This window comes from Leopardus geoffroyi, chromosome A3 (assembly GCF_018350155.1).
Source record: "Leopardus geoffroyi isolate Oge1 chromosome A3, O.geoffroyi_Oge1_pat1.0, whole genome shotgun sequence".
NCBI lineage: Eukaryota > Metazoa > Chordata > Mammalia > Carnivora > Felidae > Leopardus > Leopardus geoffroyi.
The window spans coordinates 124,303,465-124,321,324 of NC_059336.1; the positions used below are offsets into that span (position 1 = coordinate 124,303,465).

At 38.2% G+C, this 17,860-nt stretch overlaps 1 protein-coding gene across 2 annotated transcripts in view; it reads left to right on the forward strand.

Moving 5' to 3' along the window:
• The window catches only part of LDAH (lipid droplet associated hydrolase), a 112,439-nt gene that overhangs the window by 21,250 nt on the left and 73,329 nt on the right, over positions 1–17,860 (forward strand). For both annotated transcript variants that reach the window (XM_045447604.1, XM_045447605.1), the window contains exon 3: positions 8,153–8,296. In XM_045447604.1, coding sequence (XP_045303560.1) covers positions 8,153–8,296 — 144 coding nt within the window. The remainder of the gene's footprint in view (positions 1–8,152; positions 8,297–17,860) is intronic.

Genomic DNA, 17,860 nt, shown 5'->3' on the forward strand with positions numbered 1-17,860 from the left:
TTGGAAGTATGCATATAGTTTTGTAATCTTTTTAAAATTTCTTAATACCTAGAATAATTAGAACTACCAAACTTGTGACATTTTTCTAAATAATTTTTTCTGTCTCATTCCAAGATGATTGTAAGTTTACTGTGGAACGTTTATTTATTCTGAGATGTGGAAGCTGGGTCATTTGTGACTTTTGCAGAATCACTATCAATAGAATGTCCGGGGTAGTTTCTTGATCGTAGATATTCAAAGCCCTTTTAAACTTGTAAGTTAGAACATATTATATGTATATATATATATATATATATAGAGAGAGAGAGAGAGAGAGAGAGAGAGAGAATAGATATCTATCTATCTATATAAAGATATATCTCTATATATCTATATCTCTATGTCTCTATATATCTATATCTCTATATAGAGATATATAAATATATCTCTATATATCTTTATATCTCTATATAGAGATATAGATATATAGAGATATAGAGATATAGATATATAGAGATATATCTTTATATAGATAGATATATCTATAGATATATAGATATATAGATAGATATCTCTATATATCTGTATATCTCTATATAGATATATCTATCTGATATATCTATATATCTATCTATATAGAGATAGATAGATACATATCAGCCTTAAAGATTAAGATTAAGAATGAAATTGTGACTACATATCATACCGTATATAGCTAAGCCAATGAGGTATTATGATTGCATTTCTTTTCTTGTACATTTTTTTCTTGTTGTTCTCTCTGAGCTAATTATTGTCTTATTTGCTTAGTTTTCTACTTTTGAATCACTAAATTATCCTAAAATTATTCTCTAGGAAATGAGAAAAAAAGTCCTTTTAATGCATTTGAGTAATCAGTCTGGTTTTGGTTTTGTTTTTCTCATTTTTGTTTTGTTTTGTTTTGTTTCTTTGGAGATACGCTTTCCAGAACTCTCAGTTCATTGGCTCCAGTCTGGACTGATTGCTCTGTAGGTCTGCTGCCCAGGCCATGCTGGGAATTCCTGTCACTTTTCTCCTGAGTTAGATTCCATTTCCTGGATCCCACATTTTCTTATTTCTTGCTTTATTGGTTAAGCACATCTCTTAGTAACTTCCTGAGAAGAGGTACATGGGAAGTCATCTTTTAAAGATCTGTCATGTCAGAAAATGTCTTAAACTTCTAGTTTGGAGATAATTTTTCCTTAGAATTTAGAGGGCATTTTAGCTATTTTCCATGGTCCAGAGCTGCTTTTGAGAAGTCTTGATATCATTCTGATTTTTTATCTTTTGTATTTGAAGCTCACCTGCAAGGAAAAGCATTTTAGATCTTTTCTTTGTTCTAAGATTCTGAAACTTTACCATAAAGCACGTTGTATGGATATTTTTTTCATACACTATAGGTTTTTGTGTACCCTTTTAAACCAGAGAGTCATATACTTCAATCCTAAGAGCTATGTTTTCTCTTCTTTTTTTATAGTCACCTGTTTCATGGGTAAATTATCATTTTCTTTGGCTTCTTGCATTATTAGAGTTTTTACTTTCTTCCTTTTTCTGTTTGTTTGCATTAGCATTTGTTTTTCCTCAAATGTCTGGTAATCCTGACTACCCTTTCATTTTTAAGAGGAAGACACAAACAGCTATTGGAATCTTTGTGTTCAGGGATGAGGCTTGTCCTCAGGTGTGCCTAGAGTGACCAGCTATTGTAGTCTGAGAGATTTTCTAGGACACATGCCTTTCAGTACTAAAACCACAACAGTCCTATGCAAAACAGGATGTCTGGTCACCCTAGATCCCATGCTAGGGTAAGGGTAATTGGGTAGGGACCCAGCATTTCACTGGAGAATTTCCAGCTTTCAGTTATCTCTACCTATTTCTTGGGTCATTCAGTTTTCCTAGGAAGGAATCTCCCAATATCCTGTTTGAGGAGTGGAAGCCTGTTTGTGAATGTTCAGGGCTGACCAAGGGAAAGAAGGTAGGAAGTTTCAGTGTTTAGTAACAGTTAATCAAAGCTCTTCTCAGTATAGTGCTTCTGTTTTCAGTTGGCCTAAGATTCCTGACCCAAAACCTCTTCCGTTTAACCTCTTCTGGAAATAAAATTTCCAGTTTCCTTTCATGATATAACAGTCATTTTAGAAAGCAGTCTGTTGGCATCTATTGAAATTAAAAATACATATGCTTTAAGAGCAGCTAGGGAGAGTTTGAAATTATAGGCATGACAAGTACTGTTTGATGGAGCAGAGATTTGAGGCCATGGTAGAGTATAGGATTGAGAAGGTAAGTAGAAATGTTGTCTTGGACTGGAGACAGGATATTCTTCAGAGGCTAGCATGAAGAGGGTGAAGTTAGTTACCCAAGTGGAGAAAGTGTGAAAGCACGTCAGAGAGAGTAAAGTAATTTCCTGCCTCCTGAGCTCTGTTTTTTCTTCTAATTAAGAGTTGAGGTGATCTGTTGAGAATAAATACGGCAGAGGGTAGATAAGGGCCCTGAGGAAAGTGGTCAGCATTGAGAATAGCAGGTATACAGGATGAAAGGAATTATCAACTGAAACAAGTAGATTTTGAGGAGCACTGTGATGGAATAGCAGGTATATTGGGAGTGAAGTCTGACCTATCAGAGGTAGAATGGTTTGAATGTTAACCATTTCTGGGTAATGAAAAAATCTAAACCAGTGGTTCTTAAAGTTGGTGTTGGGACCAGCAGTATCATCTGAGAACTCATGAGACATGCAGGTTCTCGGGCCCCACCCAGACCTTCTGAACCAGAAACTCTGGGGGTGGAGCAGTCTGTGTTTTAACACGCCTTCCAGGAGATTGTGATATGCTTACCACTGATCCTAGGCTGTGGCTATCAGAATTAGTTGCTTAAGTTTCATGTGCAGGAAGTTCGTTGAATTTGATCAGGGTAATGAATTATGGGACAAAGGTGTTGGCTCAGTGAATCTACCCAGATTTTGAAATCTCCTGCCATGGAATGGCACCTAAAATTGTTATTTAAGGGCCAGGGTTTTCAGGGAATGTGTGAGAGTGACTAAGAAGTTGATAGACGGAGATGGAGGAGGAGAGGTTGTTGCAATAAGGTAGACGAGTAGGTGGAGCTGACAGTTCCCTGTGCTTCCCTACTCAGAGGTGTCCGTTCACTCACTCTTACCCTCAGAGCTGGGAAGCTTGTGTTGCAAAAGTCTTTGCTCTCCTTGAGGTGCATGAGGTGTTAGAGAAGAGTGCGGGCTCTACTGTGGACCCTTGAAAGGAAGAGTCCACCACAGGGGAGAGCCAGGTTTAAAATATGAGGAAGAGACAGATAGAGGGAGCATTCAGTGAAGACACTGTGAAGAAAGAGAAGCTTAAAACATTTGTTGCTTTGTGGTGTCATTGTTTTGTGGTGCTTTGACATTTTCAGATCATTCTTAGTTTTTTAGTGTTCTTTTATGTTTGCCCTTCTATTCTCATTGCTGCCCTTGGCCCTTTTCCTTGGAGTTCATGGGAGCTGAAGGCTGGTGCTGCTCATTAGTTTATGGAGTTCAGAATTGTATTTTATATTTGGGCTTAATCTATTTATACTGTGGGGAAAATTAGGATGACAGTATTTCAAAGATTGTTAAACCACTGAAGACATCATATTTAGTCTGTCTCTGATAGATTGATGTAACATGTCATTTTAAATCACTTTGCTTTTGCAGCTAGCAAAATTAATCACTTTTAAGTTGGTAATGATAATGAGGAGTGATTTATTAGAATCCACAGATTGGGGAACTTTTAATTTAACTTTGTCTTTTCCAGTGAAGCTTTGTTGTAGAATTTCTGTTAAGTAACAATATCCTTGGACTTTCTTTAAATAGAGAAATGACCAAAGGGAACCAATTTGAGAACTCACTGTAAAATATATTGAGTCATTATAACTCTCCAATGGTCATATGGGGATAATAGAGTCATGCAATATGTCTTAGATTTGAGTACAGTGATCAGAAATGGAGCGGACAAGGCTCCATGTGCAAGCCCAGTGTTCTTTCCATCTGACAACCTTCTGTATAGATGCTATGCCACATTAACTTTATATGTGGCAGGTTTTGTCTCCTACAAGATTAAGTGGAAGGCAAAAATCTACAATTGCAATGTTGAATAGTTTATTGGCAGTTGGGGTCTAGAGATGGTCACCACAGCCTCTGTTATATGTTACTCAAGCACTTGACTATATGTTTGATCAAGCATATGTTTATAACACATTTTGATATCCTTTGATAAAAAGTTTTACTAGCAGTTTTGTATTGAAATGTTTTCAAACATCCCTATACCTGAAAATACATGTATACATACATGTGTGAATGTGTGTATATCTGATTTTAGCTGCAGAAATAAGACCCTTTCAATTTTTTGTGGTTTCCTAACCAGAAAGTTAAATTCATGGGTCATAAAGTGTTATTTAAGGGCCATGATATTTAAGTAGTGAAGTATGCAAAGACATTTAAACGGTTTGCATTACATTTTCCACTTCTATCTCACTTGTCAGTCGGATCTTCCTGATACTTACTGGCCATTGTGGACTCTTCTGTTTCTTCAGGAGCCAAGCTCTTCATTGCTTGAGGGCCTTCGTACCTGTTCTTCTCCTGTTCTGGTATCTTCTTTCCTCAAATTTTTACAAGGTCGATTTCTTTTCATCTTTTGGGTCTTAGCTAAAGGTCATCTCCTTAAACATTTTTCTCAGGCCACCCTAATCTCTTCCCTTGAGGATCCTCCCACAATCATCATATAACTTCTCCCACTCTTGAATTAGCTTCTTTATTTATTTAGTTATATGTATATGTTTTCCTACTGAATATGAATTATAAAAAGGCCTTTAACTGTCTTGTGCCTGACACAGTGACTTCCATGTAGAAGGTGATCAGTAAATAATTGGTAACTAAAAGAATATACAAAAGAAGCTATAGTACTGAATAGAATGCAATGAACATGAAGCAGTTGAAAGTATCATTTACTTGATGATGACAAAATAGTGAACAATAAAGCTTCAAGGTATTTGCTTAAGATCTTATAGTCATTAAGCAAAAGAACTCAGAACCCAGAGATAGGTGGAAAAAATTGTTTTGTAGCAATTCATTAGCAAGTACTTTTCAGGTTCATATTGTAACTCATTGTAATTCGTGGTAATTATTGCATCTAACTCATGTATGTGTTATCTTTGGATTCTCCTTAAACCAGTTTTGATGTGCTGTGCACCTTAAATTTCCAGAACACGACATGTCAGATTTATTCAATAAAAAAATAAATATATAATAACAATTACAGTAATAATAGCTACCATTTATTCAGCCCTTTCTGTGTGCCAGGCATTGTGCAAGTAATTGCCCATTCATTATTCCTAATGATAAGGCCAGCTACTCTGTGGGGCTTTTGTAAGATTAACTAATACAAGGTATGCAGAAGATCCTAAACCAGATAGTTTATGATGAAGAACTGAAATGATGAAGAAATCAGTGTCAGGTAGTTTATGTTCTTTTCTAAATTCAGTATTATTATTTTCTTTTGTATACTCTTCCAGTCATCAAATACTTATTGAGCACTTATCATCTGTGTGACCTTGGGCAAGTTGTTCAACCTCTTTGTACCTCAGTTTCGTCATTCATAAAATGGAAGTAATAATAGTACTACCTCAGGTTGGGACTAAATGAGTTAATACATGTAAAGCACTCAAATGCTGCCTAGCATGTAGTAAGTTCTAGCACTTTAAAATGTTGATGACTAGGGGCGCCTGGGTGGCGCAGTCGGTTAAGCGTCCGACTTCAGCCAGGTCACGATCTCGCGGTCCATGAGTTCGAGCCCCGCATCGGGCTCTGGGCTGATGGCTCAGAGCCTGGAGCCTGTTTCCGATTCTGTGTCTCCCTCTCTCTCTGCCCCTCCCCCGTTCATGCTCTGTCTCTCTCTGTCCCAAAAATAAATAAACGTTGAAAAAAAAATTTTTTTTAAATAAAAAAAATAAATAAAAAAAATAAAATGTTGATGACTATAATTTTCTACCCATGTGAAAAAAAATGGTAAAACTTAGCTGAGAGACCTATAACATTTAAATATGAGACATAACCCACTCCCAGAAGATTATACTCAGTAATATAAAAGACATCAAACCTTTTTAAATTAATGTATAAATGAGGTGAATTTCATCAGAATTCCAAAAATAAATTTTAAAAATTGAACCTGGTGGAAATAATTCTAAAGGTTATGACACCAGCCTAGAAAATTTAGGGGAAAAAATTAAGAGAAGGGATTTGGCCTGCCAGTTACCGAAACATTTAAAAAAAAAAAAGAAAGGAAGGAAGAAAAACACAATGTAGTAATCAAGGCAGTATGGTGCTGGCAGAAGAGAAAAGGAAAAAATAAATGGAATTATTTGGAATCAGAATTAGCAAGCAAATGTAAGAATTCAGGGTTGAATTCAGAAGACATTTCAAATCAATGCAGAAAGAATGGGTTATGTAATAAATGGTCTTGGGGCACTTGGCTAATCATTTGGAAAGAAGTTGGATTGCTACTTTGTACTTGATACTAAAAAATATTCCAAACTTATTAAAGATTTAAATATAAAACATGAAACAGTGCTGTCCACACCCACCTTAGATGTTATAGCCCCAGTGCTGTACATCCCTCCTCTCTTCGTCAGCCAGTCAGCTGACCAGAGAACATATTACTGCTTTTAAAGAAGTTTCTGTACTATTTAACAAAGATGTCACTGGCACAGTTACAAAAAGGAATTTAGAACTCAAGTCACTAGGTCTGAATGCAACAGAAGCAAACTAGCAATATGGACCGCCATCGCTAGCCATGACACGTCTGAGTAACTAACATTTATACAGCACTCACATCGAGCAGTGTTTAGGTGCTTTACCTTTATTAATTCACTTAGTTCTCACATTAGGTAGTGCAGTTATTATCCTCATTTTGAAGACAAGGAAACCAAGGCTCGAGAGATTAAATAACTTTCCAGAGGTCACACACTTAATAAGTGCAAAGCCATGATTCCAACTCCCACAGTCTGGCTCCAGAGTCTGCCCTTAACCGCTTTGCTACATTCCCTGTCAAGAAAACTGAAATGATGAAGAAATCAATGTCATTTGACAAGGGTGGCAGAGGTTATATCAGTGCAACAAAACCATGTCATCTAATTACAAAGAAGAGAAACCTAATAGCATGAAAAAATAATAAATTGTACAATAGATATTGCTGGAAATGAACTAGTGTCTGTGAAAGCATTATACAGATGGTGACTGCAAGATGAAACCCCATTTCACTGTCATTTCCCCCTAAGATATATCAGATTGACTCTTTTTTCTAAAAGGTTATTATTCATTCTGTTTCTCTCTAGCAAGCCCATGTCAAAAATACCTTCTGTACATACACAAGAAAAATCTATATGTTGGTGGTCTTTTTCCCAAAAGGTCAAACTATACATATGTTTACAATAGAGGTACTTGTGATAAATGACAAGGAAACACTCAGTACACTCCTCAAAGTACGCTTTGTGAATGATTCTTACACTGATTTGTTTTCATGCAGCTTGGTAACTGAGCAGAATAATATCTTGAAGGGCTTTAGAGGCAGGATTAATGACTTTAAACCAATAGGATGATAATGGGAAGCCAGTGTAAGGTGTTTAAATAGGATACAGCTATGATTTGATCTGAAGTTTGAGGGTATCTCTCTGGGTACCTGAAGAATGGATTCCCGGGGGACAAGAGTAGCCAGAACTCCCATTGGGAGACTAGTGCAGAAAACTTGATGGGAAGTGATAATGCTAATGGAGAGAAGTAGACAGTGTGAGGATGTATTTTGGAAGCAAAGTTCACAGGACTTACTAGGGAATTGGCTGTGAAGAACAGGGACAAACCTGGTGTTAGTACTTGAGCGTTTGGTGTAGGGTTGGTGGCTCCATTTATTAAGGAATAGGGAGGAAGAATTTATCTTGAAACAGTTGGAGAACAAAGCAGGAGCAGGAATCTTCTGAGCGATCATTCCCAGACTTAAGGCAGAAAGGATATTAAAACTGAAGTGTATGTGTCAATGTTAGTAGATTTGTAGAAGAAAGTGTGAGGATAAATCCATCGTTTCCACTCTGCACATCTTCTTATGTGAGCTTAGCTTTGGTTAACTAAGATCTGTGTTTCTTTTCTTAGGTAATCCAGGTTTTTGTTCCTTTTATGTACCATTTGCAAAGACTCTGTACTCCTTAACAAACAGACGCTTTCCAATTTGGGTTATCAGTCATGCTGGACATGCTTTGGCGCCCAAAGACAAGAAGATTCTTACAACCTCAGACGGTATGTCTTTATTAACATCTGCTTTCCTTTACAGTGAGTGAGTGTTCATGAATCTGGAAAGCCTGCTAAGGTTAAGAGTTACATCACTGAAAACCTCTGCTTGTGGCATTGGGCCCAGGCTCTCACATTTTGGTAATTTTAGGGTTTTTAGAGTCATTTTAATTTTTTAAGGTAATTTTCTCTAAAAATTTGAGCAGATCAAACAATTTGTGTAAAACTTGCCTTTTCTGTGTACCAGCTAGTAATCAGCTATATATTTATTGATCAAGCACTGTATCTCCAGAGTTGTACCACGAGGTGGTGGGGGGAAAAAGTATTGTAAGCCATGGTCCTTACTCTAAAGAGGCCCTTACTCTAACATTTAGAGAATGATTAAGTGATAAACCCTGGCCTGCTAATCATGTAGATATCGAAGAAGTGAACAAAGGAGAGAACACAGTATCGGTTTGAAAAGACTTTGTGGAATAGATGGGTTTTGACAGTTGAGTAGAATTTGGATCTAGGGGGTAAGGCGAGTGCACAGGTGTAACAGGCAGAAGAATTAGCACAGCAGGGAGAGAGATTCAGTAGGTGTGCCAGTGCTGGGCAGGGCCAGACACGGGAGGAGCCTTGGACCTGGGGAGAGAGCTCTGACTCCATTGCTGGAGGCCTTTAAATGCAGGACATAAAACCATATAGCTGCAAATTACTTGCTTCTAAAGCATAAAAATTTGGCATGTTCACTCTTCTAAAATAAAACAATGAGAGGGAAAAAAAAATACAACTTAACTTCTCTGTAGGCATCTCATTCAAGGGCCATTTGTCCTAAGCATGTCCCTTAGTTAATTTGAGGTGGGAGAGAGGTGGCTGTGGTGTCATTGCTGAGTTGCTCCTCATCCTGGTGTGCCTCTCCTGTGGTATGAGCATTTTAATGAGCATCTAATTATATGGGAAACCACATGTGGGTAGGGAGGGAGAAAAGGGCAGGTGATAAGGGAACTCTCTGTACTAATCAGTAAAAATTTTCTATAAATCTAAAACCATTCTTAAGACCTGCTAAAAATTACTGGAGTTTAAAAATAATTTAATATTTACATTGTGCTCTTTATCACTGTTTTCACTTGGCCTGCCATAACAGAAACCATAGACTAGGTAGCTTGATTAATAGGAATTTATTTTCTAGTCGTCTGGAGGCTATAAGCCCAAGATGAAGGTTACAGCATGGTTAGGTTCTGGGGAGAGCCCTCCTCCTGGCTTACAAATGGCCTCTTTCTCTTTGTGTCTTCATATGACAGGGAAGGAGACAGAACAATTTCATGTGCTCCAGGAAGCTCTCTGATGTCTCTCCTTGCAAGGCCACTAATTCCATCATTAGGGCCCCACCCTTATGACCACCTCTAATCCTAATTACCTCCCAAAGGCCCTATCTCCCAGTACCATCACATGGGGTTTATGGCTTCAATATAAGAATTTTAAGGGAGACAAACATTTAGTCCAGGACAGTCATGAGTAAGAATGTTTTATACATATATTTTTAAGCTTTATTTATTTATTTTGAAAGAGAGAGAGAACAAATGAGAGGCTGAGAGAGAGGGAGAGAGAAAGAATCTTAAGCAGGCTCCACACTGTCAGCACAGAGCCCAACTCAGGGCTCGATCTCACAAACCTTGAGATCATGATCTGAGCGAAATCAAGAGTCAGACACTCAACCCACTGAGCTACCCAGGTGCCCCACGAATGTTACGTATTGACATTCCAAATATGATCACAAGTATAGGTCAGCATATATATATATATATATATATATATATATATATATATATACCTGAATATATATTGTACCTGAATAATACTAAAACATACCAGTTACTACTTGAAATAGTTTTACTAAATATTTAATCAAGTTTTAATAGTTGCCTTTGGTCTGTCCTCAGAAGTATTTCAAAACTGGTCCTTTGAGGGTACCAGGGTGACTCAGTCAGTTAAGCCCCCAACTCTAGATTTCAGTTCAGGTCATGGTCTCATAGTTCATAGGATTGAGCCCTGAGTCAGGCTGTATGCTAACAGTGTGGAGCCTGCTTGGATTTTCTCTCTCTCTCTCTCTCTCTCCCTCCCCCCTCTCATAATAAATAAGTAAACATTAAAAAGGGGAAAAAAAAAAAAAAAAAAAGAGGGGCGCCTGGGTGGCGCAGTCGGTTAAGCGTCCGACTTCGGCCAGGTCACGATCTCGCGGTCCGTGAGTTCGAGCCCCGCGTCAGGCTCTGGGCTGACGGCTCAGAGCCTGGAGCCTGTTTCCGATTCTGTGTCTCCCTCTCTCTCTGCCCCTCCCTCGCTCATGCTCTGTCTCTCTCTGTCCCAAAAATAAATAAACGCTGAAAAAAAAATTAAAAAAAAAAAAAAAACTGGTTCTTGGAAGCCTTGAGTAATGAGGGAAGTTTCTGTTCTAAGTAGAATTTCTTCCCACATTCATGAACATCTGCATGTGTGCTAAATTTGTAATAATTGCCTTATTTGAAGAAGCGGGTGACAGGTAAGAGGTGTCTTATTTTTATCCACATCCTGTTTTTGGCTGTTAACTGGAACATACGGTCAAGACACAATGTAGTTTTTGCAGAATTTAGGAACCAGAACCACCCTCATGACTACAAGGTTGATGGCTCTTTGGTTCTGTTGTTAGTATGGAATTTGGTTCTCTCTTCTTTTCCCTCCTGAAGCTGTAGCTCAAACTCTTTGTGTGTCACCTCGCTGTGAACATCTCAGCTCCCTGGCTCTTGACCTCCCCTCTTAATTCTCACATATGGTAGTAAAGATCAGCTTCCTGAAATGTTAGTTCTGGTTCCAGAGTCCTGTGTTAACTTTAAGTTGATTTTAACATGAGATACCAGCTGCTGAGAATGGAATTTAATCTCCTTCCTCCCCGCCCCCGCACCCCACCAATTTCACTTAATTTACTCATTTTAACTTGTCTCTTTGCTAGCACTTAGGGAAAAATATGCCTGCACTTACAACAAATCTGTTGGACTTACATTGTTTATTGTTAGGTAAGTCATCAGCCAGATTTCCTATGCCCTCCTCTTTCTTTAAGATATCACATGTAAGATTACCCTCATCTCAGGGGCACCTGGAGTAACTCAGTCGAACATCCGATTCTCGACTTTGGCTAAAGTCATGATCTCACAGTTGGTGAGATGAGGCCCCCCATCAGACTCTGTGCTGACAAGCGTGGAGCCTGCTTGGGATTCTGACACTGTCTCCCTTTCTCTTTACCCCTCCTCTACATGCTCTAAACAAACAAACATTAAAAAGAAAAAGATTACCCTCATCTCCAGAAACCCTCCACTCCTCTCTGCTCAGTTTCCACTCTGTGCTCAGGCCTTTGGTAAGTCAGACTTCACTTCAGTACTTTAGTCGCTCAGATTTCTACTGCTACACTTCCACCATCTTTTTTTACTTCCCTAATTATCTTCTATGTAGAATTATAGATCTACAGATCCAGTGCAATCCTTGTATAAATTCCCACCAAAATTCCAATGGCATTTTTCACAGAAATAGAAAAAAAAATCCGGGGTGCCTTGGTGGCTCAGTCGGGTAAGTGTTCGACTTCGGCTCAGGTCATGATCTCATGGTTTGTGGGTTCAAGCCCCACATTGGGCCCTGCGCTGACAGCTCAGAGCTCAGAGCCTGCTTCGGATTCTGTGTCTCCCTCTCTCTCTGCCCCTCCCCCACTCGCACTCTGTTTCTGTCTCTCAAAAATGAATAAATGTTAAAAAAATTAAAAGAAAAAAGAAATAAAAAAAAAATCCTAAAACTCATATGGAATCATAAAAGGCACCAAATAGCCAAACAAACCTTGAGAAATAAGAACAGAGCTGAAGGCGTCATGCTTCACGATGTCAAACTATATTGCAAAGGTGGTAATCAAAACAGTGTCACACTGGCATAAAAACAAACCAGTGGAATAGAATAGAAAGCCCAGAAATGGACACACACATATAAAGTCAATTAATCTTTGACAGGGGCTCCAAAAATGCACAATGAAGAAAGAGATAGCATCTTCAGTAAATGGTGTTCAGAAAACTGTATATCCAAATGCAGAAGAATAAACTGAAATACAGTTTATAAACTGAAATACTGGAAATTAATTCAGAATGGATTAAATACTCACATTAAGGCCTGACACCATAAAACTTATTCTAGAAGAAAACATAAGGAAAAATACTCCTTGACAGTGGTTTTGGTGGTGATTTTTTGAATATGACACTGGAAGTATAGGTATGAAAAGCAAAAATAAACAGTGGGACTATCTCTAAAAAGCTTCTGCACAGCAAAGGAAACAATCAACAAAATGAAAAGATAACCTGTGGAATGGGACAAAATATTTGTAAACCATCTATCTGATCCAAAATATATAAGAAACTTACATACTTTGATAGCAAAAAAATTAAAAGTCTGATTTAAGAATGAACAGATTTTTTCAATAGCCAAGAGGTGTATGAAAAGATGTTCAACCTCATTAATCATTAGGGAAGTACAAATCAGAGCCACAGTGAGACTCACTTCACATCTGTTAGGATGACTGTAATCGAAAAGATAAAAAAAAGTAACAAGTATTGCCAAAGGTGTGGAGAAAGGGGAACCCTTCTGTACTGTTGGTACAATCATTATAGAAAGTAATATGGGAATTCCTCAAAAATTGAAAATAGAATTTCCATATGATCCAACAATCCCACTTCTGGATATATATCTTTTTAAAAAATATTTGTTTACTTATTTTGAGAGAGCGTGCGTGGCGGAGGGGCAGAGAGAGAGGAAGAGAGAGAATGAGAGAATCCCAAGCAGACTCTGCGCTGTCAGAGCAGAGCCTGATATGGGCCTTGATCTCATGAGCTGTGAGATCATGATCTGAGCTGAAATCCAGAGTTGGACGCTCAACCTACTGAACCACCCAGGCGCCCCTGGATATATGTCTAAAGGAAATGAAATCAGTATCTCAGATATCTGATATGATATCCCATATTCATTGCAGTGTTATTCACAGTATATGGATAATTCCAGGATATTGAAACAACTTAGTGTCTGTTAATGGATGAATAAAGAAAATGTGTATGTAGAAACAATGGGATATTATTCAGCTATAAGAAAGAAGGAAATCCTACCTTTTCAACATATTGATAAACCTGGAGGATAGTATGCTAAGTGAAATAAACCAGACACAGGAAGACAAATACTGTATGATCTCAGTTATATGTGGAATTGAATAAGTCAACCTCCCAGAGCCAGAGGCTAGAATTTTAATTGCCAGGATTTGAGGAATGGGGGAAATGGGAAGGCATTGGTCAAAGGGTACAAACTTTCAGTTGTAAGATGAATAAGTTCTGGGGATCTAACATACAGCATAATGATTCTAGTTAATAATACTATATTGTATAACTGAAATTTGCTAAGAGAGTAGATCTTGGTGTTTGCACCATCACAAAAAAGAGAAGAGGTGATTATTCCCTCCATCTCGAGCCTACTGATGGCAGTGCCCTTAGTTAGGGATGCCTGCAGCACTTGCCCACACACACATCGCTGGTAGGGAGCTCCACAGACATTTCCTCCATCAGGGCACATATTATGGCTGTACTGGCTCTTGTGGTTCTTCTTGTGATCCGCAGGATTCACTTCAGCAAGAAACCATCAGGGAACTCCGAGGAAACAAGATTTATTACCTATAGTTCCTGGAGGGTACATGGCACGGGGAACAGATATGGGGCTCTGCCTTTATTCGGGTCTGAGGGTGGGGTGTCTACAATTTTGGAGGTTTACTCTGTAGAGCCAGAATTAGGGTTTGGGAAGGTAGAAGTGGGTCACACAACAGTCAGTTATTTAAATTACCCAAGGCTTGAGGGAGGGGAGGGGGGTGATGGGTATTGAGGAGGGCACCTTTTGGGATGAGCACTGGGTGTTGTATGGAAACCAATTTGACAATAAATTTCATATATTGAAAAAAAAATAATAAAATAAAATAAAATAAAATATTCAAAAATAAATAAATAAAATACTTAACTCAAAAAAAAAAATAAAATAAAATAAATTACCCAAGGCTTTCTGAAAGGTACCTTTGTGGGTGGGGGGGGTGGTCTAGTTCCTTATCTGGTTGTTTTGCTAGCAGCTGTGTCATAGAGATGGATGTTTATTGAAGATAAACACCTACTGCGTAGGTGATGGATATGTTCATTTGACTCTGGTAATCATTTTACATTGTATACACATATCAAATCATCACGTAAAAACAATCCTGTATAACCTAAATATATACAATTTTTATTTGTTAATCATATTTCAATATTTCAATAAAGCTGAAGAAAAACAATTATAGATAGTGGATGATGGGTACTTGGGGATTTATTATACTATTCTCTCTACTTTTATGTATGTTTGAAAGTTTCCACTCTTGAAAAAAAACTTTAAAGAAATAAAAATAATTATAGAATCTTAGATCTAAAAGTATCTACAGTAATCCTACCATGAACCCTTATTTTTTAAGGAAAGAAAATGAGGCCCAACAAGGCTAAATCACCTGCTGGTGAGTGGCAGAATTTTGCCAGAAGTGCCTTTTTCATAGTGTCTTTTTCTCTGTGTTATTGTGTGTGCTTGCACACACTTGTGTGCATGTGTGTGTGTGTCCTTGTGTCCCTCTATGAATGCAGTTCACTTGAGATTGAGAGTCTTTTACACTTTGCAAAAGACTAGGGTATACTTTGAAAAGTAAGTCGATCCTGATTACCTAGTGTGAGAGATTTTCAGAGCAGTAGTAAGTGAAACTAAATACACAGATCTTGTTGCCTTGATTAAAAACATCTATTTTAACAGCCATTGTATTGAAATGTAACTGAAGGTGGACAGAATGTAGAGCAGATACTTGCTCTGCTATGAACTATTTTAAAAGATACATCTTTATTGTTTTAATCTACTTCTTCATAATGTGCCCAAAGAAATTTGGGGGTTCAATACCATAGTTTTTCCTTTGTAAGGAAATTTTTTTGTTTGCTCAGAGTGTGTTTTTGCTGTTTGGAAAACAGAGGTGTTAAAAGAATTCTTCTTAGAAAACAGACTCAGTTAACATGCTAAACCTCCAGAAGCTGCCGGCCCTTCTGGCCTGTTATCTTACCTCTGGCAAGAGAAGAGACAAGCCCAGGACAGAGGGAGCCAGGAAGTAGTGGAAATACCTCGGGATACTCAGTGAAGGATAATGCATCTTCTTTTCTGTAATGTAATGGTGATTAGCTAACATATCTGATTCCTACATTCTTAACTGGGTGAGAAAGACCATCTACAATAGAAGCTGTGTACTGAATTACCTAATGAGAGCAACATTCAACTCAGTTATCAACAGTAAGTCCTTAAGTGAAGACAAAACCAAGCATTTGAACATGATGAGCAACTTTGAAAGTTGAAAATAGATTCAAAGAGTAACCCTAGATGAGGGCTTCTCAAATTTTGGCCAGCATCAGAATCACCTGGAGGATTCGTTAAAGCAGATGAGTGGGTGTCACCCCAAGTTGTTGATTCACATAGGTGTGGGGTGGGATCTGAGAATTTGCATTTTTAACAAGTTCCTGGGTCATGTTGATACTATTAGTCCTGAGACATTTTCATAACCATTACTGTAGATCTTCACCAGTAAACACTAGTGAGGAAAACCAGTAGAAATTAACTGTTGTAAGTCTGGATTTCTGAGAAATGTCTTTAGTTCTTGTTTTATTGTTCTTGTTATTTATAACTTTGAGTATACTTGTTGCTTAGGCTGCTTCTCTAGTATTGAGTTAATAACTTAGTAATTAGAGCCTGGTTCCTTTGCTCCCTAATGAGAACAGTGCCATCTAGAGGCATTAGCTCAGAGGGCCACCAGAGGGCCAAAGGAAGCTGTGGTTTATCTAGAGAGGGTGAATGGACAACTCATCATCATCGAGGGTTTATTGGCAACCTACTTGGTTATTACATGAAATTCCAGTCTCCGCCTTTTAGGTTAGTGCCTTTCTAAAAATTTGTTCAAATGTTTATTTTTGAGAGAGAGAGAGCATGCGAGCAGAGGAGGGGCAGGGAGAGAGAGGATCTGAAGCAGGCTTTGCACTAACAGCAGAGAGCTCAATGTGGGGCTCAAACTCACAAACAGTGAGATCATTACCTGAAGTCAGATGGTTAACCAGCTGAGCCACCCAGGTGCCCCAGGTTAGTGCCTTTCTGTCTGTTCTGAGGAGCCAAAACCTCTGTGCAGGGCAGGGGAGGGTGCTGTGGGCCCCACTTGCACCCTCATTTAACCAGAACAGTTCTGCTTTCATCTGTTTTACAGAGTGAAAGTTATGTTTGCAAATGCAATCCATGGTAGATTGCTTTGGATAGGCAGGACAGATATATTATTCATCATCCAAGATTATTGCTCTAAAGTACAGGTTTTTTGACATGCAAAATATGGCGTGAAAAAGATGTAATCATTGAGAGAAAGGACATAAGCTATAACCACCCATCAAATGTTGAAAGTATGTTTTGCTTCATATTAGCACATGTTAAAATTATGAACAGTTGGAAATAATATTCTAGTTGCACCACATTATCACAATCATAAATTGAGTATAATTGGGAGAACAGATGTTCACCGATGTCAGGAGGGAGTGATTCAAGACAAAAAAAAAAAAAAAAGCGTGAAAAGAAAATGTGAGGAATTAGAAGTATAAACTCTTTCTGGCTTTGATTTACTATAGAGTCAGCTTACTTGATGGCAGATTCATTATCAACTATTTTAAGTCACTTCTTCAAAAAGTATAACATAAAAGCTAGAAATCACAGTGGTTTAGTTTCAGCTGATAAAACATTACCTAAAAAAGTTATACAATCTTTCAACTAATGATGAATTTGGGTCATGCTTATCCAAAGAAACAATAAACCACTCCCATTCCAGTATTCAAACAGAAGGAAAGAGAGAAAAATGGAGTTTTCTCTCTTGCCAGAACCTTGATTGTCAGAGGAACATGAAGGTAAAATGGAATGGTTAGATGAGCCCAAGGCAAGGACAGTCAGTCAATGCTCGGGGCTCACAGTCATTGGAAATAAACAAGTCTCTAAGTAAGTGGGAAGAGACAGAAAACCAAAGGGCAAACAAGAGAAGAAGAATCAAGCAAATTGTAGAGTCTTGGGGGAGACAGAAGTAAGAAGCACAGCAGGACTAAGGAGAGTGACACTGCAGTTAGTGTCCTGTTACTGGGGCTCTGCCCCTTTCTTTGTGGACCTTAGGTATCTTCTTACTGCTCATGCAGTGGAACCCCGACTCCTTGGTGATGTTCAGTGTCCTCCTTGATCTAGTTGCAGCCTTCCTTTCCGACTTCATTTGTCTTGTCCCACCTCTCTATAACCATAGACACAGAACTCATCACTTTCCAAAATTACACCTCACACTTTTATGCCTTTGAGCTTTTGCTATTTACTGTAATAACATTATGTTCTCCTTGCTGAATCAATCTCTCTGTCTCCTTCTCTCTCATTTCCCATATTTTCCTCCATTGAAATCTTTAGTGGGTCATTGGGTTTTGTCAGGGTTTGGAAAGC